The sequence below is a fragment of the Nannospalax galili genome, unplaced genomic scaffold, assembly GCF_000622305.1.
Source record: "Nannospalax galili isolate Female #2095 unplaced genomic scaffold, S.galili_v1.0 scaffold231, whole genome shotgun sequence".
NCBI classification, from domain to species: Eukaryota; Metazoa; Chordata; class Mammalia; order Rodentia; family Spalacidae; genus Nannospalax; species Nannospalax galili.
This window is the reverse complement of record NW_008330120.1, coordinates 2,295,108-2,321,725: the sequence shown is the minus strand read 5'-3', so window position 1 is coordinate 2,321,725 and position 26,618 is coordinate 2,295,108. Positions and strand designations below refer to the sequence as shown.

The 26,618-nt window shown below is 49.9% G+C and overlaps 1 protein-coding gene across 1 annotated transcript in view; it reads right to left on the bottom strand.

Moving 5' to 3' along the window:
- Apcdd1l (APC down-regulated 1 like) overlaps positions 1–23,565 on the bottom strand; it is a 57,115-nt gene extending 33,550 nt beyond the window's left edge. The window contains exons 1-3 of the mRNA XM_008842738.2: positions 23,492–23,565; positions 17,315–17,754; positions 16,434–16,517 (exon numbers count right to left, since the gene is read on the bottom strand). Coding sequence (XP_008840960.2) covers positions 16,434–16,517; positions 17,315–17,754; positions 23,492–23,565 — 598 coding nt within the window. The remainder of the gene's footprint in view (positions 1–16,433; positions 16,518–17,314; positions 17,755–23,491) is intronic.
- Positions 23,566–26,618: the final 3,053 nt, after the last annotated feature.

Genomic DNA, 26,618 nt, shown 5'->3' with positions numbered 1-26,618 from the left:
GGGAGGGAGAGAGGGAAGGAGGGGAGGGGGGAGAGAGGGAGGGAGGGAGGGACAAAGAAATCACATTTCTTTCTCACATTCCAAATCAGTTTCTAAAGGATAAAAGAATAAAATGTACGGGATAAAATGCTAGAGCAGACAGGATCTTATGACCACAGAACAGCAAAAGAATCCTGACACAAATGCATCAAAGTACCAAGCTGGAAAAACAACTACATAAAAATTAGGAACTTCTGATACTGAGACACTCTTAAGAGGACACGAGAATAGCCCCAAACTTGCTTTTTTTTATTCCTGTTTTTAAAAGACAAGGTCTCATGTATCCCAGGTTGGCCCTGAACCTACTATGTAGCTGAAGATGCCCTTGAACTCTTGATTCTCCTGAGTGCTGGGTTCACAGGTGTGTGCCACCATATCTAGGTGGTTTGTGCAGCACTGGCAGTCAAACCCAGGGCATCACAAAGAGTGCTATGTGAGCAACTCTACCAACTGAGCCCCGGTCCCAAACTAGAAGATTTCTATAACACATATTAGTAACTGAGGAATACTCCACAAGGGAAAGGCCAAGCCTATGGCAGAAGAGGTCCACCACGTGTGGTGGTGACCCCTTTAATCCCAGCAGCTGGGAAGCAGAGGCAGGGCAATTTCTGTGAGACAAAGTTCAGCCTGGTCTACAGACTGAGTTTCAGGCCAGCCAGGGCTATATAGTAGGACCATTTCTCAAAATAAAATAGAAACAACAATAAAAATAAATATGCACACATATATTCAATTATATTAATTAATAAGAGAAAATGAAAATCAGCCTGAGATGGGACTCATACTTCACATAAGAGGAAGTCAGAGTGTTGGCATATCTGTGCTCATTAATACACAGGCAGGCATGTGATCTTTGGAAAAGCAAAATTTAGCAGTTCCCAAAATAGCATGTGTGTCCAGGATCGATGTACAGCCCTGGTGGGGGCCAAAATGGGGGTAACAACTTTGAAAAATCAACTTGTGTCAATTAACTTTATGAACATTCACAGTATGGGGTCAGTGGCTTGTAAACACTTGATGTGACTCAGTTGGAAGGGGGTACTGGTGCACACACATACATGTGTACACACATACACACACACACACACACACACACACCATGCAGGCAGGCACAGGCACACATATAGAGAAGGCAGTCACAGAAGTTTCAAGAAACAATATTGGCTTTTGCTAGGAGCTGTCCACTCTCAAGTGTTTTCTTATCTTGTATTTACGAGGAAAAAAAAGACCCATGGGCCTTAACGACTGGATTTCATGTCTCCTTAATAGATCATGATTTAGATTTTGGTAACCTGCCTGTGTGTACCCAGTGACAAGCACAAGGAGGTTCCTAACTGCCTTGCTTATAATAACAAAAACTGGGAACACACAGAACAATCATAGAGGAACAAAGAGTCACCAGAGAGCCCTAGTATCTTGGAATATTACCCAGCAGTGAAAAGTGGATAGATAAAACCACACGCAATAGTGGTTCACCTCTTAGAAATGATGTTCTGTGGGAAAAGCCAGCACAGAAAAGCAGGTACCATAAGTTACCACAGGTACAAAACTCAAAAACGTGAACAGATGAACCCCCCAAACTCTGGACCGAGAAAGCTGGTCTGAAAACAACCAAGGTAACAACAGGGAACTCAGGAAGTACAGACCTGTGGGTGGTGTGGGGGTTCTTGGGGTGAGCAGTGGGTTTCACATTATATTTCAAAGTGTGCATTTTTGTAGTTAGCAAATATTATATTTTAAAAAGTCCACTTGACACAGTCATGCACATGTGGGCAGCAGTAAGCAGACTCAGCAGACTTAGAAAAAAATGGAGGATGCGAAGTTAGGAGGGGTTGTGGTGGGACTCAGGAGGAGTTGGAGAGGGGTTCTGGGGTGAATATAACCAAAATACACTGTATACATGTGTGTAACTCTCAAAGAATAAATAAAGATAATATATTTAATTAAAAAGTCCACTGCAGCAAGCTTGGCTCCCCGCGAACACTTCCTGATTTGACTTCTTCACACCGTGCACTGCTGTCACCGTAGCTGGACTCACCCCAGGGCCTTTGCACTTGTGGTTCCCTCAGCCAGGAATAGTTTTTTTTGATTTTATTCTAGTTCATGCTTATCCTTGGGCTCCTGTGTCTCCTCAGTGAGACTTTCCTCATCGCCTTGTTCATGAGGTGGGTCCTCTGGCATCCCCTAGGGCCTGCTGTTTCCTCTACAGAGAATACTGGGGGTTTGCTTCCCATACATCCTCCTGTGACCCTCTGCTGATGGGACACTTGCTCATCTCCCATCTCATTCACCCAAATGGAGGCTGATGATGCCTCTGTAACCCTCAGTTGCCATCTCTAGCATCACATGCACATAATGACCACCAGGGCCAGCCGCCTGCTTGCTTTGGAAGGCAGAACACACTGGCGACACAGGCTCTGGTTCAGAGCGTATTAGGAATCTCAGGGCAGGGAAGGAGGGTTAAGATGGCCAGCACAGGGCCCTTCTCAGGTGGGACACTTGAAATGACGGTTCCTGTGGCCAGGTAGAGAGGAAGAACAGCAAGTGGAGGTGGCAGTGAGTCAGGCTAACTCTCACAGTCTGAACTTAAGGGTTGAAGGCTCTGGAGGGTGTGGTCCTGCGTTCCCTCCCAATGTCCCTGCCCTAAAGAAGCAGGGATGACAGATGTGGCTGGAGCTCTGGTCCCTATCCAGGTCGGGAACAGGCCTTTGGGGACTTTGGATAACATGCTGTGCCTCACCTGACGGACCTTGGGTTTCCTTGTCTTCTGAGTGGGTGTCAGTGGCTGGGTGGAGGTAACTGGCTGCCTGACATACAAGGAAATCTCCGGTTATACCTAAGAATGGGAAATGGGGCACCACCGCCTGGGCTGTGACGTGCTGCCCTAACTGGGCTCCCCACACCCTGTATCCCAGCCACCGCCCGGGTGATCAGCAAACCAGGTGCTTAGCTTCCCTGTGCTTCACGGGCCCATGGTGGAGGCCGTGGCTGTGTCCTACGACCTCACTCCTCCAGGCTTGCGGCTCTTCGGCCCTGGCCCCGGCTCATACCAGGCTCCGCTCCCCAGCACTGGGCGAAGCCAGAACTCAGAACTACAGACTGCTGAATGTGGAGGGGTCAGAGGCGTGCACGGTGCTCACAATCATTTGTATGAGCAGAGGAGGGCGTACTTATGCTCGTCCCGCTTCCCCAGGGTTAATGAGTGCAGGTTGGTTTTCTGAATCCTGAAAGGGAACTTTAGCAGATGCAATTACTGCTTTTATTTATCAGTGACCTCTGCAGAGCCCAGGGCAGGTGTGGGAGAGACACAAAGAGGCGCCGCTGAGAGTGTGGTTCCAGGGAGGCGTAACTAGGGCAGGCCCTGTCTCAGGCGGGTGCTGTGTTGGGGGTGGGGATGTGTCCAAGCAAGAGAGCCTGGCGCCTGTCCTAGGTCTGGGTGGAGACAGACATTCTAAGGTCTCCGTGTAGAAAACAGGCAGACACTGACATGGATGCTTCGCAAGGTGGCTTTCTAGGGTGGGACGCTCAGGGCACTGATGTGGGAAGTGAAGCGCTGCAGTGTGGGGACAGTGAGGGGCCTGAGGAAGCCCTTGGGGGGGGTGTTAAACCTGTGAAGAGACACAGAACTGGGTGGTGGAGAGAGGAGTGGAGGGCCAGAGGGAGCCTTGGAGGCCCCTGTGTGAGAGGTCTGGGCCTGGAACCGAGGGGGGAGATGCTGGGAGGGATCCTGAATTTATGCTAAATAAAAATGCAGAGCTGATTCTCCAAACGGAACAAAAGAGGAGGATCATCTGCAAATCGGTGTCTAAACTCCAGGGGCAGCAGATAGGAGGCAGAGGCCACTGGGGGGTCTGGAGAGCAGTGTTGGGGGGCTGGTGATTGGGGTTGAGGTGAACCAAGGTGCCTGGGGCCACCTGGTCAGGGGATGGAGGTAGAAGGACAGAGGTGTGGAGGCGGCTGCAGGAGCCTCAGGGCCACCCAGGGGAGCCAGCACTTCATGGGGTCTCTGAGGAGACTGTCCTACGCCAAGTCAGTTCACAAGCAGGGATAGGCCAGCAAGACTCAGGGGATTCAACATCTTACCTGATCCCCCTAGGACTTGGTGATGCTCTGGAGGCCTGAGGTATGAGGTCAAGGGGTTGGCAGGGTGGGTTCCTTCCTGGCTCTGAGTTCAGGACTTGCTGTGGCTTATACATGGTTGCCTTTTAGCATTCCATTTCATGGCTGTCCCTTTTGGAAAGCCCATGTCCAAATGTTCCCTCTTTATGAGGACAGTAATCACATTGGATTAAGTACCCCAATGACCCCATTTTAACTTGATAACTTCAGTCAAGACCCCCCAAAACCCTAATGATGCTATGACCCACAGTCCCAACAGCTCAGAACTGGAACATCTGAATTCTGAGGTGGGGACAACTCAGCTCACAGCATTTAGTGACAGTCACAGAGATGGTGAGGGTGGACCCTAGGTAGCTTCCTTTGTTGCACATACAACATCTTTGGTGAACAATGGACCACATATATCATGTTAGTGCCAGGACATTGTTTAGTGAAGTCATGTCATGGGTTTGCAAAGGTCCACTGAGCTATTTGCCAACTATGCTAGGACCCCAGAGTGAGTCTCATTACTAAGCAATCGATCATCTATCTATCTATCTATCTATCATCTATCTATCATCATCTATCATCTATCTATCAATCATCTATCATCTATCTTCTATCATCTATCTATCTATCTATCTATCTATCACCTATCAATCATCTATCACCTATCTTCTATCTCTATCTTCTATATCTATCTATCTATCTATCTATCTGTCTATCTATCTGTCTACCATCTATCTATCTACCCATCTTCTATCTATCTATCTATCTATCTATCTATCTATCTATCTATCTACCTAGTCATCTATCATCATCTATCATCTATCTATCTATCTACCCATCTATCACCTATCTATCTATCTATCTATCTATCTATCTATCTATCTATCTATCTATCATCTATCTATCATCCATCCATCCATCCATCCATCCATCCATCCATCCATCTCTTCTCTCTCTAAGACAGGGTTCCACTCTGTAGCCCAAGCTGGCCTTGAATTTACTTTGCCTTGTAGCCCAGGTTGATCTTGAACTTTTCATCTTTCTGTCTCGGTCTCTCAAATGCTGGGACTGTAGATGTGTACCACCAGGCCTGGTGGGAATTCTCATATTAAAAAAACAAAACCCAACACAAGGAGCAGAATGGCATCTCCCCATCTTGGCAGCTGCCACTGTTGGCTTGTATATCTTTCTAGATAGTTTTCTGAGAAAGAGCAGACATAAACACATGCATGTGTAGGGGATGACAGGCTGTTTTTAACATAAAATTTAAATCTCTGTTACGGTGAAAAACCTAGCTAATAAAAAAATACGTTTCAAAACAGACGGAGGCATTCTTTGTGTTAAGTGTGGAGTTCTATGTCTCATTTGCAATGGAAAAGTCTTGTTTAAAAAAACCCATTATTAAGAGCCCTTACAACACAAACCACATTTTCCGATTCAGTAGCACACGAGGTCAGCCGAGCAAAGACAACGTAACCTGGCTTCAAATGCACTCACTCAGTGAGGAAATTCATTCAGGAGCCATAGCAATCAGAGCTGTGGGGCTGAGCTGCTGCCCCTCCCCCCATGCTGCACTGTCATCCCCTCAAACCTGCTCCTCTGGGCACCAGAAAGCCTGGAAGGGATGCTTAAGGGGGAGGAGTTAGGATGTCATGTTTCCTGATTAACATGGCTATAATTTCTTAAACAAGGAAAGAAAGGATTTTATTACTTCTATGCTTCATGCCCCTGTATTGGCTCTTCAACAACAACAACAAAAAATTGCACCTGCTACTGGTTTAGGGGGAAGCTAGTGGGGACGTGCATAGCCAGGGAGAGGGTGTGGAGGTGTGGACAGGGCTGAAGGAGGTTGGAAAAGTGTGTCTGACCTGGCCACTAAGTTCTGTGGGACCCTGGATGCTGCCCTGGAAACCCCAGTTGCCACCAACAAGCCAGCCTCCTGGACAGTGTTGCTGAGCTGGCGGCTGCTTCTGCACTGTGCCTCCTCTTCCCCTCTGCCATGGTCCTCAGTATGCTGTCATGTTGGTCCCCTCCTGGGCATCATGTCCAGTCACCGTTACTATTAGAGCCTGCAGAGGCCATGGGCCCCTCTTCTCACATTCTCTTTCTTGGAGACTTGGCTCTGCCCATGGCCACCAGGGTGACCTGTCACCACCCTGGCTTTGGGATGCTCCAGTTCTGTACCTCCTTCAGCTAACTATGGGTGATTCTGGCTGTGGTGACAGGCACTCACACAACACTTGTTACAGTGGATGTAAACATGTTGCTCCTCTGCTCAGGGACCCTTCCTGTCCCTGGACTGGGCCTTCCCCTGTATGGACCAGCTAGATTCACATTTCTCCCAGGGAAGGGAAGAAGGGGCAGGTGTGTGCTTCTGGTTTGTTTTACCACTGGCCACTCTAACTGCAAAGGAGGCTGGGAAAAGCTATACATCCTCTGGCAGCTAAAGATAGGGATACTAGAACCTGGGAGAGGAGGGGAAGCAGCATGTTGGTCAGGGGGTTATCTTCATCCGGTTAACTGAGGTGGGAAGACCCACCCACTGTGGGTGGCACCATTCCCTGGATGGGGTCCTAGATTATAAAAGGAGAAAGTGAGCTGAGTTCTGGCATCCATCACTCTCTGCTTCCTGACTGTGGATGTGATGTGACCAGCTGCCTTAAGTTCCTACAGCCTTGACTTGATGGACTGTCCCTTGAACTGGGAGTCAAAGTAAACCCTGCCCTTCCTTAAGTTGTTTTTGTTAGGATATTTTATCATAGCAACAGAGAAATACTAAGACAGAGTCCCAACACACCCAAGTACTGCTTGCAGTCAAAACCCAGACACTTTTGCCTATGAGCAAGATGGTTTCTATTTCAGTAACTACAGGTTTCTGGGAAGGAAATTGGTACCTGTCAGGCTTGGGTTAATGTTGACGGGCCAAACAGTAGACTTTGGTTTCCAACTGTCTAGCAACCATACCCAGCCACAAAAGACACGTGCTAAGTCAAGTCTAATTGCACATTTCCAACAACAAGCAGTTTTGTTTGCTGTGGTCACTAGTGGTTCCAAGCTAAACACACTCCTGGCTTGCCCTGGATTTATGCACACTCGGGGGAAGAGAGTGGGGCTCAGTGTGAACTACTGCATTTCTCTTCCCTGCTGTGTAATTTAGTATTAAGGCTCCTGGAGGGAACCTTAGATATATTTTTAAATCTCTCCGTCTCTGTCTCTGTCTGTCTCTCTCGTGCATGTGTGCGTGTTCATGTGTGAGTACAGGCGCACATGTGCCATGGAGCATGTGTGAAAATCAAAACAGTCCTGGATGTTGGTCCTTGTGTTACACCCGGTCTGAGATGGACTCTCTTGTTTGTACTTCATATGACAAACAGGATGGCTGGCTTGCAAGCTTCTGAATACTCTCCAGTCTTTACCTCCTATTTCCCACAGGAGTGTTGGGACTACAGACATGTATAACTGTGCTCAGCTTCATGTGGGTTCTGGGGATCCAAACTCAAGTCCTCACGGCTGCACAGCAAGTGCTTTACCCACAGAGCCATTGCCCCAGCTCATACATACATATTTTAAACCCACGCCATGCTCTGGGGATTGTTAAAATGAGGGCTCGTGGCATGGAACTTGGCTCACTATTCGAAAGAGTGTGATCCCTCAAAGGACACTAGGGACATAAGGGTTTTCATTGAAACCAACAGAAGCCACGGGGGACTTCTTCAGAAGGGCGTGGGTGGCACTCACTGGACTAAGGGAAGCTCTTGAAATCCAGCTGGAGGAAACCGCTCTGCAGTTTCCCAGCATGTCCTGTGTGACTGCCCTGAGCACCTGGTCCCTGCAGCAAACATCTTACTGGCTTAGCTGGAGGTTCATATCCCAGGCGGAGTGAGGTGGACTGATGGACCCTCTAGGATTGCAGTCAATGGGGAGACACACAGGGGACTGGAGTCCAGGAGGCAAAGCCATTGCTGGTCCATAAAGCTGGATCTTAAGCCGAGCAGGGCTTAAGACTGGGGTAGGGATGGGGAGAGAGCAGAACCCTTCCGCTGCTACAGCAGGCTAGTGCTTCCCGGCTTTGGTGAAGGACTTTGCCTTCCTAGCTTTTCTTAGCAGTGGGCAACTAGTGTCTCTGGGCTGCCCATGTGGAGGGGACTCCTAGCATCTCAGGATCACCCAGGAGCAGTGAGGTCTATGCTGATTGATTCCAGACTCACAAGCTCTGGGGCTCCCGAGCAACTGAGATTCCATTGTGTTGCAATCCTCATGGGCTCCTGCCATTCTGCAGCATCCTAGCCCAGGACACTGTCTCGGGTGTCCACTGTTGGTCAGAGCAGAACCTAGACTACAAGAGAGTCATGAGGCAACTCTACAAAGCTCCTTTATAAGGGCAGATACCCAGTAGATGTCAGACGTTGCTGATATAGACCCATCCACAGTTACAGTCTGGCCTGGGTCACCATCTCCCAGTTCTAAAGGCCTGTCCACTACAGTGGGGACGGGCACCTCTAGCAGTGCCCTCTCATAATAGCAGGAAGGACACAGGACCCTATCCAAACATCTCAGTCAACTTCTTCTCTAGTAACCAGGAATACCAGTCTCCCTAAGAACATCCCTCCTGCCTAGAACCCCCAGGACCCGGGTGATCCCACTCCCAACACCAAGGCCCACTCTGTGGCCAGCCAAGTGTCATTTCTTGTGATGGGTGACAGTAATTATCACCTTGACAATGTAGAATCACCAAGGGGACAAGCCCCTGGGCACACCTGTGTGGAAGGTTCTAGATTAGGTGAATTGAGGTGAGAAGACCATCCTTAACTCTTTGTGGCGCTATCCCACGGCCTGGGGTCCTGGGCTGTATAAAAAGGAGAAAGTGAGCTGAGCACCAGCATTTGCTTCTCTCTGCTTCCTGACTGAGGTGCAACGTGACCAGTCACCTCACCACCCTGCAGCCATGCCCTTCCCCATGTACCCCGGAGTGGTAAGCCCAGGTAAACCCTTCCTTCCTCTCTTAAGCTGCTTTTCTCATAGTCACAAGAAATGTAACTAATACACTTCCCTACATGCCTCCCTCAGAGCTCTAACCAGCCCCTCCTGTTAGTCCTCTCAAACCCGTGAGACTGAACACCCAGTTCGTTTCTCTAGAAGCCCTCCAGCCCTATATGAGACCGACTTCATTGGAGAAAAAAAATCAAATAGAGAAAAATCATCCATAATCTATCTCCCCAAATAGCTACTCGTTTCATATTTTCTTTAGTTTTTTTTAATAAAGGAAAATATAATTAGGATAAAATAAACACCATGCTCCATCTATGTATTCCCACGCCATCCAAACTTCTGAATATATTTTATGTAATTCTGCATAGTTCCCTCAAAATGTATTTACGTCATTACCTACTGTTGGGGTCTAGGCTTGGGTCTCCTGGCCTCCTTGACTAGGGCTTGACTCTGTTCCAATAGCCTCTCCACAGGCGAATGATCACGTGATTTCTGCAATCCCCACTTTCCAGAAACCCCTGGTGCCATCCTCCCTGCAGGGGTCTCTTTGGCTACATCTCAAGTCCAGGCCAACCTGAGACCCTGTGGCACTGGGGTCAGGAATTGAGACTCATGACCTTTATTGCACACCCATCTTCCTGTGACCAGTCCAGCTGTCACCTTTATCCCCTCCTCAGTCATGCTCCTGATGTCCCAGGGTGCCTTAAAGTTATACCCAGGACACAGTACAGCCTGGTCCTGGGACTGTAACTCACAGTGATGCTGTGAGTGACATCTGTTGAGGACTTGGTGCCATGCCTGACATTGAGTGTTTCACATGGGCAGTCTCACCTCCTTAGACATTGTTAGACATTGTTTTTCAAAGGAGGAAACTGAGGCATGGAAGGATGAGACCGTGAGCAAGTCTATGGGGTAGCTGGGATCCAAACCCTGGCAGTTCAATTTTCAAACAGTCTCTGTAGGCAGATGATTAGGAAACTTCTTCCTTGAACTCTCAGATTAGCATCTCCTTGAGGGATTTTCAAGACATTGCTTAGTAGCATTTCTCAGCAGTCTCCCCACAGCAGCCTTCCCCAGTGGGCCACACAGAAGCAGGGACGCTGTGGCTCCTGGGTCTAGACCTCCCTCAAGTGAAGGTTCTTTTAAGCAGCTGCCAGGAACAGGACCTTGCATGGACTTTCTCTGCACGTTCACTGTATGGGGGCAGCTGAGGCACAAATCTTATTGGTCGGCTGGCACACCTTGACCGCCAGTCAGGATGGCTTGAATGTGTGGCCCCTTGACTCTCTCCTCATGGTAAAGTGAAGCTATAAAGGCCAAACGAGTGGCTGGGTTGGGTATGCAGCACAGCACTGGAGCTGTGTCTAAGAAATCTCTCTCTCTCTCTCTCTCTCTCTCTCTCTCTCTCTCTCTGACTCTCTGTTTCTCTTTGACTCTCTCTCTGTGTCTTTCCCTGTTTCTGTCTCTCTTCCCAGAAATGGGCATTTATGAGGCAAGATAGGCTATCTCTCTGGGAAAGCCACAGGGAGCTCCATGGCAGGCCTACACCAGGACAGAGGAGCAGACTTTCTCTTTGGGGAGGCTACTGGGAATGGAGGGTGAGCTGCAAACACTGCAATACACATTGGAGAATCCACAGGAAGGATTCAGGGCTCAGTAGGTAAGAGCACTTGCTCAGGTGTGAGGACCTGAGTTAGAATCTCCAGAACCTGTGTAAGGCTGGATGCACAGCATGAGAATCTGTGATCTCCCTGTGGGAGATGGGACACAGGAGATGGATCCCTGCAAGCACATGGCCAGCTGCCTAGATGTACGCAGAGGCATACAAGAAGAGACCCTGTCTCAAGCAAGGTGGAAGGTAAGGACCAAAAGCCGAGGTTGTCCTCCGCCCTCCACATGTACAGAGTGGCATGTACACACACACACACACACACACACACACACACACACACACACACATACCCCACACACACCCGAGGACAAGGATTCTGCTTAAAATCTAGCATAAAGATGGGCAAAATATCTGACCAGTCCATTCATAGGAAAAGCATCATAGGGGTCCAGGAAACCTAACCAATGCTTCTCCACATTCATGGCAAGAACACAGACCAGCCAGACATCGCCATTAGCAAGACTTATAAAGAGTGATGGTGGTGGGCTAGGTGGGGATGAGAACTGCTCCTGATACATGCCATCCACAGGAGCCCAGCCACAGCAGCTCTGCAGAAGGAAGGTGAGGGGATGTACTTAACACACAGCTTTGGCCACAGTAATTCCACTGCAAGGAATCTGCATTAGAGTCTTCAAGCAAAGAGGAAGATGGGGGCTGGCAAGACGGCTCAGAGGGTAAGAGTGCTTGCCACCAAGCCTGATGATCTGAGTTCAATCTCCAGAACCCAGATGGTGGAAGGAGAGAACTGACTCCTGAAAGTTTCCTCTGACATCCACACACAGGCCATGCGTCCCTTCTGGGTGGGTGAAATGAAATGAGCAAGCAGGGCCAGACCACTGGGGCTGTTGGATGGTGTCCATTGGGTACTATGATTTTCCCGTTTCATAGACCAGAAGACTGAGGTCAACGCTGTGAGGGGAAAGAGGCACAGACTGCACCAGCTTTGCCTGCCAGTGGAGATCCTCAATTTTACTAATGAGTTTAGCTGCATCCACGCATAGCTGTTCTCGGATCAGTCTCTGTGCCTTGGTTTCTTTATCTGTTAAATGGGAGTGATGTCTGCTGCCTTCCAGGGATGTTGAAAATGAAAAGAACGGCCCCTGATGCTGTGGTAAGCTCCAACCTGGCCTGGGTCTTGCTGTACAGAGTGAGCGCTTAGCACACACGGCCTGCTGCCAGCTCTGAACCTGCACTTCAGTGAGGACGTGTGAGGGTCCTAACTGTAGAACTAGAGACTCCCAGGGTCGGAAGCCTAGCTCTGCAGCCATCAATGTCCACTGTACCATCTAGCCTGCGTCAGGACGTATCCAGTGATGGAACTTGATGCTTCTCCTCACAACCCCTTCTGCGTACTCTCTGTGGCCTTTGCCATGAAGTCCAACTCCTTTTTGATGGTCCATGATCCTTCGGGGTCTAGGTCCTGCCGACTTCTGACCTTGTCTGGACCTCATCCTCACTGGCTTCTTCTCATCATCTCCACAGCCTTCTCTCTCCACAAGCGCATCTGTCCTCCTTTGTACCCAGGTCGTTGTTCATGCCAGGCCTTCCATGTGACATCCCTTCTGTTCCTTCAGCTCACTCCACCTGCTTTTTCCGTTCTGGGTCACCTGACACCTTTTCGGGGAGCATTGTTGTTCTTTAACCTTCCAGCCCTGGCAAGAGGACCCTGGGCCTGTCCTGTGTGGTGCTTGACATTCTTGAGATTGCTTCTTTCTTGAAGACTTAGCTGTCCTGCTTGACTCTGATTCTCACTTGGGCAGAGAGCTGTCTGATGGATCCCTCTGTCTTTACCATCTAATACCAGTGATGAAGGTCGGCATGGTGACGCACGCCTTTAATCCCAGCACTCGGGAGGCAGAGACAGGTGGATCTCTGTGAGACTGAGGTCAGTGTGGTCTACATATCAAGTTCCAGGACAGCTGGGGCTACAGGGAGACCCTGTCTCAAAAATAATCAGTGATGATGCATCAAACAAAATACCAGTAACACCAGTGATGGAGCAATGGTGCACCCAATACACATTTGCTGGCTTGAGACCTACTGGAAGCCTCTCTGCTTGACAACTCTCTCTCTCTCTCTCTCTCTCTCTCTCTCTCTCTCTCTCTCTGTTTTCTGAGACAGGGTATCATTACATAGGCCTGGCTGACCTGGAACTCATTATACAGACCAGGCTGGCCTAGAACTCTTAGATATCTGCCTGCCTCTTCCTCCTGAGTGCTAAAATTAAGATTCTCTCTTTTTAAATATTCATTTTAATTGTGTGTATGCATGTGTGTGTGTGTGTGTGTGTGTGTGTGTGTGTGTGTGTGTGTGTATGCTGGAGTCCAGAGGCATCAGATCCCCTGGAGCTGGAGTCACAGACGGGGGCAATACACACTATCAGCTGCTGAGCCATTGCTCCAGCCCTGACAATTCCCTTATCAGCCATCTCCATCCCTACTGTACACACAAGGACACAGATGACAGTGGTAGATTCCAGTATGTGAGGTCATAACTGTCATTCTCAAATCACTGATAGGGTCACAGGTCTAGAGAGGCTGAATGTGTCCAATGAGAGACAGGAACGTAATAAAGCCTGGGTGGGGTCTACATCCAAACATGGGGCACAGGCAGATGCCATGATGGACACCAATCTGTCTCCACCAACTGTCCCAGGGCTCACTGGACCAATGGCCATCTTTCCAGCCAATCAAACTGACATCCTCTGGGGCAAGGTTTTCCCTGTGATACTGTCACTGTTACCTCTTTGCTGTGTCTCTCATTTCCCAGGTGTGGTTTCCTGTTTGAGGGTCTTTTGGACGCAATTTGAAAACTCAAGAGGGGTGGGGGTCAGAGGTGGACTTCACACAAGAGGCCCATGAAAGGAACAGAAGGACCCAATGGCCCAGCATAGCTTATCAGCATCCTCTGATCCAACTTCAGAATTCCATTCCTTCCCTAGAGTGCCCCAAGCTCAGCTTAGCCGCTCTCAAGTTCAAGTTGAATTTAATAGCCTCCCTTCCCCTTTGCATTGAGCTATTGATCTTCATTTTGCAGACCGACTTCAGCAGTGAACCACTGTATCTCGGAAGGCTTATCAGGAGCTCATTTTGGCTTAAAGCTTTCATTAGCACAGTTAACGTCCAATACGTTGCACAAATATTTCTTCACATGTAGCCTCTCACTGGTTTGCCATCCAGATGGCTTTAAAATCAAGGAAGCTGCTGTATTTGCCTCGAGCTGGTTGTTTTGAATTTCAAGATTGCGGCCTCCGTCAGAAGAGAAGTGAAACAGCTGGCCGGGATGATTTGCCTGCCACTTGCCAAGTACAAAATGAAGCTTCTGTTGATAATTTTCTTTGTTTTAAAAAATTAACACAATCACCGACTTCTATTCCCGTTGGATCCTTGGAGAAGTATATTTAAGTTAATTTTCTTACCTAGTGGTGGTGTGTGTGTGTGTGTGTGTGTGTGTGTGTGTGTGTACGTGTATTTGTGTAGGCACAGTGTTCATGTGGAAGCCAGAGGTTGATGGCAATCTTCCTCCATCACTCTCCACCTTAGGATCTCTCACTGAACCCAGGAGTTCACCAATTTGGAAAACTGGCTGATTAACGAACTTCAAGCTCTTCCTGTCTCCACCTCCCCAATGCTGGGGTTACAGATTCCTGCCACTGCTGCACCCAGCTTTTATGCCAGGGCCAAGGATCAGATGCCAAGTCCTCATGCTTACATGGCAAGTGCTTTATCCACTGAGCCACCTCCCTAGCCCTTTCCTCCCCATTTGATACTTGGTTTTGAAATAAAGGTTACCATCAAAACCAGTTTATTATGGGATAGCCTACAACCCCTCCCCAGTAGTCTATATCTGAATGGGAACTGGCATCACAAAGCAGACAGCTAGACGTAAAAGCGAGACCTAAATTAGAGCCCCTATGCACAGAATAGGAAGGGTATGAAAAAACCACATGAATCTGAGGTTTCTCATCCCCACCCCCTCAAGGCATATATTGTTGAATAAGATTTTTTCTTTTAAAGCCAGAAATTGCTGTGGAGGAACTGGGGCTAACAGCCAGAGGGCCGGCCTGAGACACATCTGGCATCATGGGTAACTGCATGTACCACAGCCTCCCGTCTGTCATCTTCCAACGAGGGCATTTTCAAACACAGACCAAGAGGGAACAAATGGGAAAAACCAACGTCCCAATCTGAAACCACCTGGGCTGCGTCGTTTTCCTCAGGCCCCCACTGTGCCCTTGATTTCCTGATTGCGCAGAGCAAGAATAACAAAATCCATCCAACCCAGTAATTTGGACAAAGATTCCTGTGAAAACCTACCCAATGGAGTTGATCTAGCCAGACCAGTACTTCTCAACTGGGGGCAATTACCCCTTCCCCCAGGAGACACCTGCCAAGATCTGGAGATACTTTTGGGATCTCATGACTGGGAGGGGCAGTGCCATGGGCACCGGGCAGGTAGAACTCAACAACAAGGGCTGCTCAGGAGCCACCACGCACAGGAAAGGCCCTCCCCCAACAAAGAAACTTGCTCCCTGTGTCAACAGTGCTGAGGCTGTAAAACCTTGGGTGTGTGGATGCACGTGTGTGTGCTTGTGCAATCCAAGCTTCCTTGGCAGAGTGGTTGGTGTGCGATTCCATCCGAAGTTTTCAGAACCTGGAGATGAAGTTGAGGCACGCTTCAGCTCAGGTACCTAAGTTATGTAAGTAATTGAAGGATTAACAACTGAGTTTTGTTCCCTTTCGGTAATCCAGGAGACCTCACCATCTGGTGGTACCACCAATGGTGGAAAGGATTTTGATCAAAGCTGTGGAACATGGTGCCTGGTGTCGGCTTAGCACTGGGAGCTGAGAAGCAGAGCCCTCAGGGTCTGACCCAAAGACTCCCAGCTCATCACCCCACTTGGAGATATTAGTTTCTCTCCTATGGAGTTTGACTTGCTGTGGTGAAAGGTCACAAGGAACAAGGCAGCAGGACTCACCTCCAGCAAGCCTCAGTGCTACACTTCAGTGCTTTTATTGGCATGGCGAGAAGGTTGGGGCCTGCCAAAGATAACAGTCCCACACTGCGGCTGGGACTGTAGGTTTCTGGGGTAATGTGTCCCTGCTCTGGTCTGCCCAGTCCCCTGAGCTTAGGGAGAGTCAGAGGTGTGGAGAAGATGCAGTTTCCGCCACAACACCCAGCATCAGCTTCTCCGTCATACTCCTCCCGTGCTTACGCATCAGCCAGTCAGCAGGTCTGTCCGGGCTTGTTTTGGCTAAGATGGGACTCTGTCTTGAGGGCTAACTGTGAGACCTCTGATTTCCACTCAGGCAGGGAAAACAGGTCTTGATGGATGTATCTTGGATGCATGCATCTACAACTCCTCAAACCACAAGCATGCTCCACCCTTGACTTCCCTTCAGCCTCCTTCATCTTTTTCTCAAAATATCTTGTGCAGCAATTTGGGGCTTAGAGGGAAAGGCTGTGTGGAAGAGCTATGGTGCCCAGAACTACTTGTGAAATGAGTTGAGATGCCCAGGACCATGTCCTCTTGTGGGTCCTCAGAACCTAGGACACCCATTTGCTGTGCCCTGGAGAGGTGATGCATACCAGGCAGTGCAGGGTGGCAAGCTAAGGGCTCTCCGACCTGCCCTCTGCACCTCACAGTAATCCTGGCCAGAGGGTGGGGTTTGCAAGCTCAGCTCACAGATGAGAAGGCTGAGGTTCAGAGCTGAAGGATAGGCACACAGACAGAGGAGTAAGCCACAGGCTCTGACTGGGGCCAGAATTCTTAACCTTGCACCACAGGAGGGTGATTGGGGGTGAGCCTTGTGTTGAACACACTTCAGTGCCTATGGTTGGTATCCTCAATTTTGCCAGTGGCACCTGGGCCCCCACAATGCATAGGGCAACTAACCACAGTTAGTTGGTTATCTGTAGAGCTCTTCCCCTAAGTCATCAGGAGGGCATGAGCCCTATAGCGTAAGTCCTAGAGAAGGTGTTGCCTCTTTAACAGGGTCCCTGAAGTCCCCTGAGTCCCCCACTACCAGGCCTGCTGGGTACCAACCTGTGCCAGGAAAAATCCATGGTTCTCTTCCAACCATGCCTCAGGATACAGTCTTATGCTCCCACGGGTTCAGTGGGCAAGATCCACCAACATCCTGGTCTAGAGACCTGGGGCTTGTCCCTTGCCCAAGGGACTTGGTGGGCTTGGGATACTCCCGCATCCTCCTGGAGCCGGGACATAAAAGGTTGCTCGGGATACCCAGAGGCTGGGCTCTAAGGGCACGAAGCCTGAAACGCTCCACACACTGCCCAGTGGTCCGGTTCCTCCAGCTGAGCCTAGAAAGATCTTGAATATGCCACAGGTGCTGACCATGAGAGCCTGGAAAAAGGATTCACAAGGCCCAGTACCTAGTATCACCAGCCAGGTCCTCAGGCCCAGTGAGTCCCCAAGGGCCCTCGGAACGCGAGACAGAGAGTTTCCTACTTCAGGTGGCAAGCTGACTGGGGAGAGATAGCACCTACCTCCCAAGAGTACCAGGACGCACGCGTAGGGGAGCAAGGCCACTGGCATCCCGTTCGGGCTAGCAGGGCCGCTGGGCGCCAACGGGATGTGCAGGGCGGCACGGGCCTTGGAGATGCGGGTGGGCTGGGTGCTGTGCCCCTCGGCGCTCAGCCTCGCTCGGGCTGGCAGGATGGAGATGGTGGAGAGCCGAGCCGCGCACTCAGATGTCCAACTTGCCAGAAGAGGTGGAGACTGTCTTGGTGCCGCGCACAGGGCCAGGGCGCGGCAGCGGCTGCCACTCACACCCCCAGACGAGCCTTCCTGCGCCCCGGGTCCTTGCGTCCTCGAGAATGCTTCCAAGGGGCAAGGAGGCCTCTCCACACGCTCTCCAAGCCAGAGCTGTGCGCTCCTCGCACCCGAGCGCACTCCTGGCCAGGCGGTTCCCAGGACGGTCAAGGGCCTGGGGGTGCAAAAAGTTCTTAGCCGCTCTGGTTCCTGGGTCCCTGAAGTTTCTTTTCAGGCCTTCCAGATAACCCTCGGAAAAGTCGCATCGACGCAGAGCCCAAGAAAACCCAGGAGCGAGTGAAAGTGGCCAAGGCGGGACCCAGCAGCCGGTACTGCTCTCTGTAATTAGCAAGCCCGGAGCCGGCTGGGATGACTGGGACGGGTTTCCTCCCCCACCCCAACTCCTCCTCCTGCCACCACCCCATAGGGCTCCTGGGAGTGAGTCAGTTTAGGGTGGCAGCTCGGAGGCAAAGCAGCTGTGGGAACAGACAGAATGCCCCCAACTGGTCCCCTTGACGCCCCAGGCAGGCAGGCAGGCTTTGATAAAGGTATGCGATCACCTGGGAAGGAGACCGGTAGACCGGTGCAAGTTACGATTTTATGAAGGGAAGGAAGAGAATCACGTGGTTGAGAAAGTATCCTGACCGCTTCTATCCACATGGAACACCCGGGCAACTCAGAACTGGGAGTGGGTGCCAGGGCTGGAGGTGCGGATCCCAAGGACCAGCTCCTTGTGTTGCCATGAGCTGGGAGGACAGAAAGGATGTAGAAAGGGGGTGGGGTGGGGGGTGCCCGGGGAAGGAATGGACGGGACAGAGGAAGAAAGAGATGAGGGATAGGGAGAGGGGGTGAAGGAGAAGGGGGGCGGGAAGGGCTGTCCCTCTGAGGAAGAGTTAAGGCAGATCTGAGCAGTTAGCTTGCACTTCCAGAGGTTTTATAGGGTGACCTGTCCCAGTTCTGTGGGCAGAGCATCCCAGAGGAGACCCACGGCACCACCCCTCTTTTAAAGTTTAAAAAATTTTTATTTATTATGTTTATTTTATGTGTGTGTCTTGCCTGCATGTAGGTAAGTGTCATGCAGTGCCCGAGGAGGACAGAAGAGGCTGTGGGTGCTGGGATTCGAACGTGGGTCTTCTATCAAGAACAGTCAGTGTTCTTAACCGCTGAGCCATCTCTCCAGCCCCAACCACCTCTCTGTTAAACTTCTTACAGAAACTGAGGTGAGGCACTCAGGAACCGCAAGAACCCTCATCTTCACCCCCAGATCCCCAAGTCCAGGACTCCTTGAGGTTGTAATTTTCTTCTTCTGCAGCGGCAACAGAGATAAGCAAAAGTGCCCAGTGGGGCTGTGATGTGAGGGCAGCGAAGCGATCAATCTCCCTCTAAAGGTGCCATTTTTTCTGGTGTCTGTGGTTACTGAGCACAGCGTGAGGCTTGAGGTGGGCTTGCTGAAGCCCAGATCCGTGCAAGCTGTGCCTGTCACAGGAAGTTTGCGGGTGGGGGTTGGCTCTCAGGCCAGAGGAGAGCTGTGCATGGTGATTATTTATAATTGCATAATTGTGATGATTTGTGGCAATTATGTGTCCATAAATTTGCAAAATTTACCATTACAGATAAGGATGACTCGCTCTTCTGCCCAGCACCATCGGTGACTGCCCTCTTTTTGCCTTCTGAATTCAGGCATTTCCGAGCCCCACATGTGGACAGGGATTCAAATATTAGTGCTTTTTTGTGGGAAAAGGGTTGTTACGTGGGTGTCTCAGGGTGGAGTCATAATTCGGTGCTTTCAGAACATACTGCGCTGCTGTTCAGAGTAGAAGCTCTCCCGCAGAGGATGGCGGGCGTGATAGTTGTACTGGCTGATTTCTCAGTGAGAACTGTTGATTACTGAGAACACTGGGTGGCCACCTGTTGTGTTCCTTACATCCCGTCGTCCTTGTTAGCTCTGTATTACAGCCATTTCTCCAGCCCCAGCACAGGAAAAATGAGTTCTGAGTTTGGACTAGTGTCTCCAGCCCACACAGCTGGGTGGCAGGAGATTGAGGGAGCAGTAGTCAGGACAGCGGGGGTGGCTGGAAAGGGCAAAGGGGCTCAGGAGGAAGAAACACAGGGAGGGTGAGCTAGCTGGAGCTTAGCTGTTCAGAGACAATGCAACCCTCACTACGGAACAGTAGAAAAGTAAGCCCGAGAGAGCCAGTGAGACGGCTCAGTGGTAGATAGGTGCTCGCTTTGCAGGCCTGGGGCCTGGAGGTTGCGTCCCTTGGGACCTGTAAGAGGTAAGAGGAGGGAACTGACTGCAGAAAGTTGTCTTCTGACCTCTGACCATCACACACGCATGATGACGTCCCCACCCCAACAGTTAAAGAAAGAAGATAGTTAATGTGTCACATGACTTCTGGGGAGACTGCTGCAGACAGAGCATGCACCAGTAGGCCCTAGAAAGAATTCCATCTAAGTGCAGTTTGGGGAGCCCATGAGTTTAGGGGAGTTACTTACAGGGGCATGAGCAACTCACAGGCAGCTCTACCAACCAAGTCTTTGGACGGCTTACTTGTAGCTACAGCACCGAAGAGTCCCACCCACAGTATGGACAGCTCATAAAGCTGTACCATCAAGAGTCTCCGGGTGACCTACAGGCGACTGTGCTACCTAAGAATCCCCCTCAGCCAGTCAATTCTTTATGTAACCTCCAGGAGGGGCTTGCAAGAATCTTCCCCCATCCCTAGGAGGGAGTGTCAACAGGCCCCTTTCCTGAGGGTTTCCTGTAGTTATTCACTGCTGCTCTGATTCAAGATGGTGATGGTCACTTCCACCAGAGGACACAGCCACACCACACAGTATTTGGAGAAGACTCTCCTGAGTTATGAGGAAATCAAATCAGAGAATGAAGTGAAGCTAAGACTCACCTGTGGCTTCAAATGTGACTTTTAAAAGAATGACAACAGGCTGGAGAGATGGATCAGTGGTTCATAGCACTGACTGCTCTTGCAGAGGACCGAGGTTCAATTCCCAGCACCCGCATGGCAGCTAACAACCATCCATAACTCCAGTTCCAGGGGATCCAATACCTTCTTCTGACCTCTACGGACATTGCACGACACTGGTGGACTTCCATACATGCAGGCAATACGCTCATACACATAAAATAAAAATAATAAGTAACACATTAAAAACGAACAAGAGAGAGAAGAAGAAAGGGAAGGAGGAAGGAAAGAGGTGGAGGGGGAGGAAAGAAAAAGGAAGGAAGGAGAGGAGGGGAGAGGAGAGGAGAAGGAAAAAGTTGCATGCCTCTGCTAGAGGAAGAGTGCCCCACTTGCTCCTGACCGCTCTCTTAGCTGTAGGATAATCACTCGGGAAGGTTTAAAGTGGGTCTTATAAGACATTATCTGAGTCCTGCCCTGTGGTGGTGAGCGGCCTCCCAGGGCTCAACTGCATCTGGGCAGTGAGAGCTCTGCTTTCTGGACTCCCCAGGGGTCAGAGCTTCTTGGGGCTTGGGGTAGACACAGGGGGTTCTAGCTGTGGGCAGACAGTGGTATGAGTGGGTTGGCAATGAGTCAGATGTCTCAAGGGGGGTGAGGACACCAGACTTCCTTCTCCACCTGTGCTTTCCACCCTCCTCTCATACCAAAGTCTAGGGCTGGTGGATGGGAAGTCAGTGCAGGAGCAACGCCTCGTTCTTCTCTTCCCTTGGGAAGGTTGGATCTCCTGAAATCTTGCTATGAAACGGTCTGTTTCCTCTGCTTGTTATCAAGGATGTCTGATCAAAGAAATGGTGCCGAGCTTGGTTATCCAATAACCAAGTACACATCCAGGGCAACCTCCTGGGCTGCTCTGGCTGAAGTGAGATCCAGGCCAGTGCGGACTCCAGCCTTCTGAGACCCTGAAACTCCATGGAGAGGAGGTGAAGGTTGCATGGCTGGTGTGCAATGAAGCCTAGCTGGGAACGGTCCAGAGCTTGGAAGTCTGGCTCCTCAGCCTGCCCCCAAACTTCTAGATCCTGAGTGGCTTCTGGTCCACCTGATTCTTGGGAGTTGGGGTGTGGAAACCGCTTGGGCTGCTGGGGACTTCCCTAGCCAGCTCTTGTACTGATCTCAGTCTTTTGTCTTCTTGCTCTGTCTAGTTATTGTGTATATGGTGGTGGGAAGGTGGTCACACTGGAGGGTCTATTTAGTGGAGGTGCTTGAACGAAAGGATGGATTACTGGGTGGAGCAATGGCAGAATGGATGGATGGATGGTCTGGGGCTTAGATGGTGAGTGGATGGATGGGTAGGTGAGTAGATAAATAGATTGGGGCTTGGATAAGTAGATGGATGGATGGCTGAATGGATGGATGGGTGGGTGGATGGACGGACAGGTGAGTGAATGGGTGGGTAGATGGATGAATAGATGAGTAGATACATGGATTGGGGCTTAGATGGATGAGTAGATCATTGGATAGTTAGACAGTTGAGTGGATGGATGGGCAGATGAGTAGGTGGATGGGAGGGTGGATAGGTGAGTGGATGGATGGGGATGAATGGATAGATGAGTGGATGAATGGGAGGATGGATGAGTAGATGGAGGATGGATGGACAGGTGAGTGGCTGGATGGTAGAGAAGCGGATGGATGAGAGGACGGATAGGTGAGTGGATGGAGGGCTAGATGGTGGATGAATGGACTGGGATTTAGATGCGGGGGGGGGTGGTGGACAGACGAGTGGTGAGTGGCCGGGCACCACTAAGTTATTAGTAATAACCCATTAATGAACTCAAAGGTTCATTAACTTAACCTTGGATTGCCAGCCCCCAAACTGTGGAGGTACATCCCAGTCCTGGTCCTCAAGGGGCACCTTTCCACAAAGGCAGGCCACGTGTCCCTCATAGGAGTAGCCACAGGGCCAGGAAAGTGGCTGGATATCCCCATAGAATTGGGACTCCTGACCCTTCCGGACCTTGGATGCTACTTCACTTCGACCTCAGTGTGGGCCAGGCCCCATATTCTCACACCTGCACAAGCTTACAGGGTGGTCACTCCAGGCAGAGTCTACCTGCCCACCCTCTTTCCCATCTACCAGCTGGTGCCAAGAAAGGACAAACCTATTGAGATAGATTCTTTTGCTTTATAGGAGGGAGAGAAAAAAATAAAAGCCAAGTCAGTTAGTGTCACTTCATACAGCCAGTTATAAAGTGTACTGTTATCCTCCCATGTGAAAATCAATACGCGTTCCTAATACAGTGTCTTAAAGGCACAAGGTTTATTATTTCTCTCCCATTATGAAATTAACAGTGCTCCCAATATCCTGTTTGGAAAATACAGAGAAAGTAGAATGAAGAAAGAAAATGAAGTCATATATACTTCTAGCCAGAGACAACCTGTGACCCTGGACATGTCAGATTCGTCTCTACTATTGTCTGCCCTGCCTCTCCCTAACCCTTTCTAACTGTAGCTACAGCCGTGTAGTCTCCATCATCTCTATATATCTTTAAGCTGTGGTCAAATCCAATGCCAAAATAAACCACCAAATTCCCATCTCCATCTTTTGGGTTACTTTCCAAGCCTTTAAGGGACTGTTGGGGCAAGGCTGTGGGTAGGAGGGAGATGTGGGACAAATAAGATCCTTAAAACTTTCTTCTACGTTTATTTATTTTGTGACTATATGTCTACGGGTGTGTGCATGCCATAGTGTGCCTGGGATGGACCAAGGACAACTTGTGGGAGTTGGTTCTCTATATCATGTGGGTCTGGGGCACTGAACTTGGGTGGTCAGGCTTGGTGACAAGCACTTTGACCTTCTGAGCGATCTCAGTGGATGGAGATCAGGGCTGTACATGTGCTGGGCAAGTACTCTGTCACTGAGCTGCACCTGCAGTTCTCTTTTTCTTAATTTGAGACAGGGTCTCCCTAAGTTATCCAAGCTGACCTTGAACTCACCTGTAGCCCAGGTAGCACTTCAACTTTAGATCCTCCTCCGTCAGCCTTCTGAGTAGCTGGGGTGACAGACCCATGCTACCAGGTCTGGGAAATTATGTTCTTTCTTTGGCCGTAATACTTTGAATGTTGGTTACCATTCTGTCTAGACCACAGCGTGGAGGGCAGGACCCATATTCTCTGTTAACTGCTGTTAATTTTGCTTTAATCTTGTTAGCTAGCTGCTTGAAAATTTCCTTCTGTTTAGGATTTGGGTCTTGGAGCAGAGCTTAGAGGTGCTGGTGTCTGGGAGGGGGTCAACAAACCACCAGCTTATGAGGTGTGGAGGGTACCCTGACAGAGGCAAGCTGAGTTCAGGGAGGAAGTGGTGCTGTTTCCTTTCCATTGGGTTGTCTGGTGTGGGGGTGTTGGGTATGGGAGAAGCAGAATTTGGGGGACAAAATGGAGGGAATCTTCCAAGAACCCCTAGCATAACCCAGGTAGAAGCACTCACTCCTCCACCTCCTTCCTTTTCTCCAGTTACAATTAACATTCAGGGTTTAGTTTCTGCCCCTCCTCTTGAAATGGAATTTTTATCTCTTGATTCATGCTACAAGATAAAATCCCTGTTTATCCAGTTGCATGAATAATTGATAAGCTCTTTCCAACTCGCCAGAAGCAACTTAGCAGTCTCGCCTTGCGGCCTGGAACCCCTAGCAATTTCCGGAGCACCAGCGAGGGCCCTGCACCGTTTCTGCTTGGAGCTCACTGCTTTCCATATCTGAGGTGCAGCTTATCTCTTGATCCAGATGCGTGAGCTATAGATCAGACATCCAGTGTTGCAGCACCAGGGAGCCGGGGGCTGTCAGTGTCCACCTCGGCTTTCTGAAGGCTGGTCTGTGACAGGTGTGAACCTGGGTTCCATTGGGAGCCTCCCCAGCTGGCGTCTGCAGAGTTCAGAGCCTTAATTAACTCTAATCTGTTCCCTGATAGTTTCAACCAGGTCCAAGATGTGAAGGTATTTTCTTTCCTACATAGTTAATGGGCTTAATGAGATAACAATGGGAAACCATGTTCAGCACCATCATGCATTTGGGCTCTGTGGCCAGGTTTATGTGATAAAAGCCAATGGGGTGTTATTTCTGTGCTGAGCTGGAGCTTAACCTTTTAAAACAGGTCTGGACAGCTACCTGTTATATTTGACTCTTCCTTTAAAAAAAAATGATTTATATTCTGCACTGCAGAAGATCTTATTTCTTCAAGGACGAGTACAGTGCAGCAGAAAGTACAAGCCAGAGGGCAAAATGCCTGCAGGAAAAAAGGTTAACAAGATATTGTTCCTCCTGTCCCTGCTCACAACTCCTGGGTGACAAACACTTGGCTTTGATGTGGCTGAGATTTGCTTGTGCCTTATAGCTGGCACAGGCTCTCCTTGAGACTTGTTGGAAGCTTCTAGCTCTGGGGCTCTAGGGAGCTATGCAGTTGCATCTCGCCACAGGGGACACAGGGCCTTGATTGAAGCCACTGGCGTTTGTCACCCGCAGGCATTTGTTCTGTGTTCTCTCTCATTAGGGGAACGTAGGGAGAAATGAATTGGAGGTTGAGTTTTTTGGGGACCTGCTCTGTTTTCCCAGTGCTCCAGGAAATTAAGAAACATGCCATTAGTTTTAGCAAACAATTTAAACAAACTAAAAGATCTGCCCACACCTCCGAGGGTGGAGGATCTGGAGGGAGATCCGGGTTTTGTGGTCCTGGCACTCCCTCTAGACACAGGAGCCAGAGGAGGTGCAGAGAACTGTGGTGATATGGATGGTACTTCACACAGCTCAGATGCTTGGATCATGATGGCCCCAGTGAAAGGGAGACTGAAAGGGTCCTGGGGAGAAGCTGGTGGGTGTCTTTCTGTGTGCTTTGACAGACCTATGTGCTAGACCCCTCACACCAGCAGGCATTTCTTTGGAGGCTGGTCCCAAGGAGGCTCTCGGTAGCTCACTCCTGCATCCTGCCTCAATGCACAAGGTCCTGTTGGGACCACAGGGCAGTGTGGTTTATGGTAGATTCTTCTTGTGCTCTGTATTCAGAATATGCTGGTAGGAAGGGGCAAAGAAACGGTGCCTGCCACTCTGTCCCCAGCTCGGATGGGAGAGGAGCCACCCTGCCATCACGGGCCTCTGCCAGTAGGGTGGCATGCCATCCATGGTGTTCCTGTGTTAAATTTGCATGTCTGCCAGACTGTGCCACCTGTCTTGGGTGATTACTTGGAATGAATGGGACAAGGTGGCAGCACATGGAGTTCTGGATGAGGCACGGTGGTGGGACACTAGGTGGCCTCAGCCAAACCACATGCACCAGTGGCATCTTGGCCAGCCAGCCTCTCCCGGCCTCTGGACTCAATATTCATCCACCAAACAGTCAAAACGTGCTGGAGGGAGAGGAAAGGGGACGGGCCTTGGCGTGAGGTCTCCTGAGGGCAGCCTTTGCTCTTTTCTGTTCTTTGATTACCGCAAAGCTACATTTCCATTCCAGGGATCTAAAGAACATAAAACACTGACGTGCTTTGCTGTTCATCAACAAACATCTACAGACACAATCCGAGGTGAGAGCAGGACAGACAGTGCAGACAGGCTTTTCTCCCAGCGCAGTGAGCACTGAGGAGGGATGTTGAGTACCACAGTCTTCATCTGTCCTCAGTCCCGGACTCTTAGGAGGTGTGCAGACCTACAGGATGGAGGCTGGGGAAGGAGGCTGAAAGGCACACATGCTCCAGAAAGGGGACGGGGTGGGGGAACTCTGCTAGAAGGGTCCATGAGACTCCTTCCAGCCCTGGAGGCCCAGTGCCAGGGTGGTGTTTTCTGCTGGGACAGCTGAGGTGACCTCAGATGCTCTGTGGACAGGGCAGGAAGTACCCCATCTGTCTCTCAGTGGTACTGCAGAAGAGACAGTACCAGCTGGGTACTGGTGTTTGTTATTATTATTACTTAAAAAAATTTTTTAGAAGAAGCATTTCATTACAGCTTTAACACACTCAATAACAAAGATACATCTCTTTCAAAAGTGGCTATAAAATTTTTAGGTTCGCCGTTGAATTAATACAGTTATACAATATTGAACTCGGTATAAGCCCTGTAAGACATAAAATTGAATGATTTTT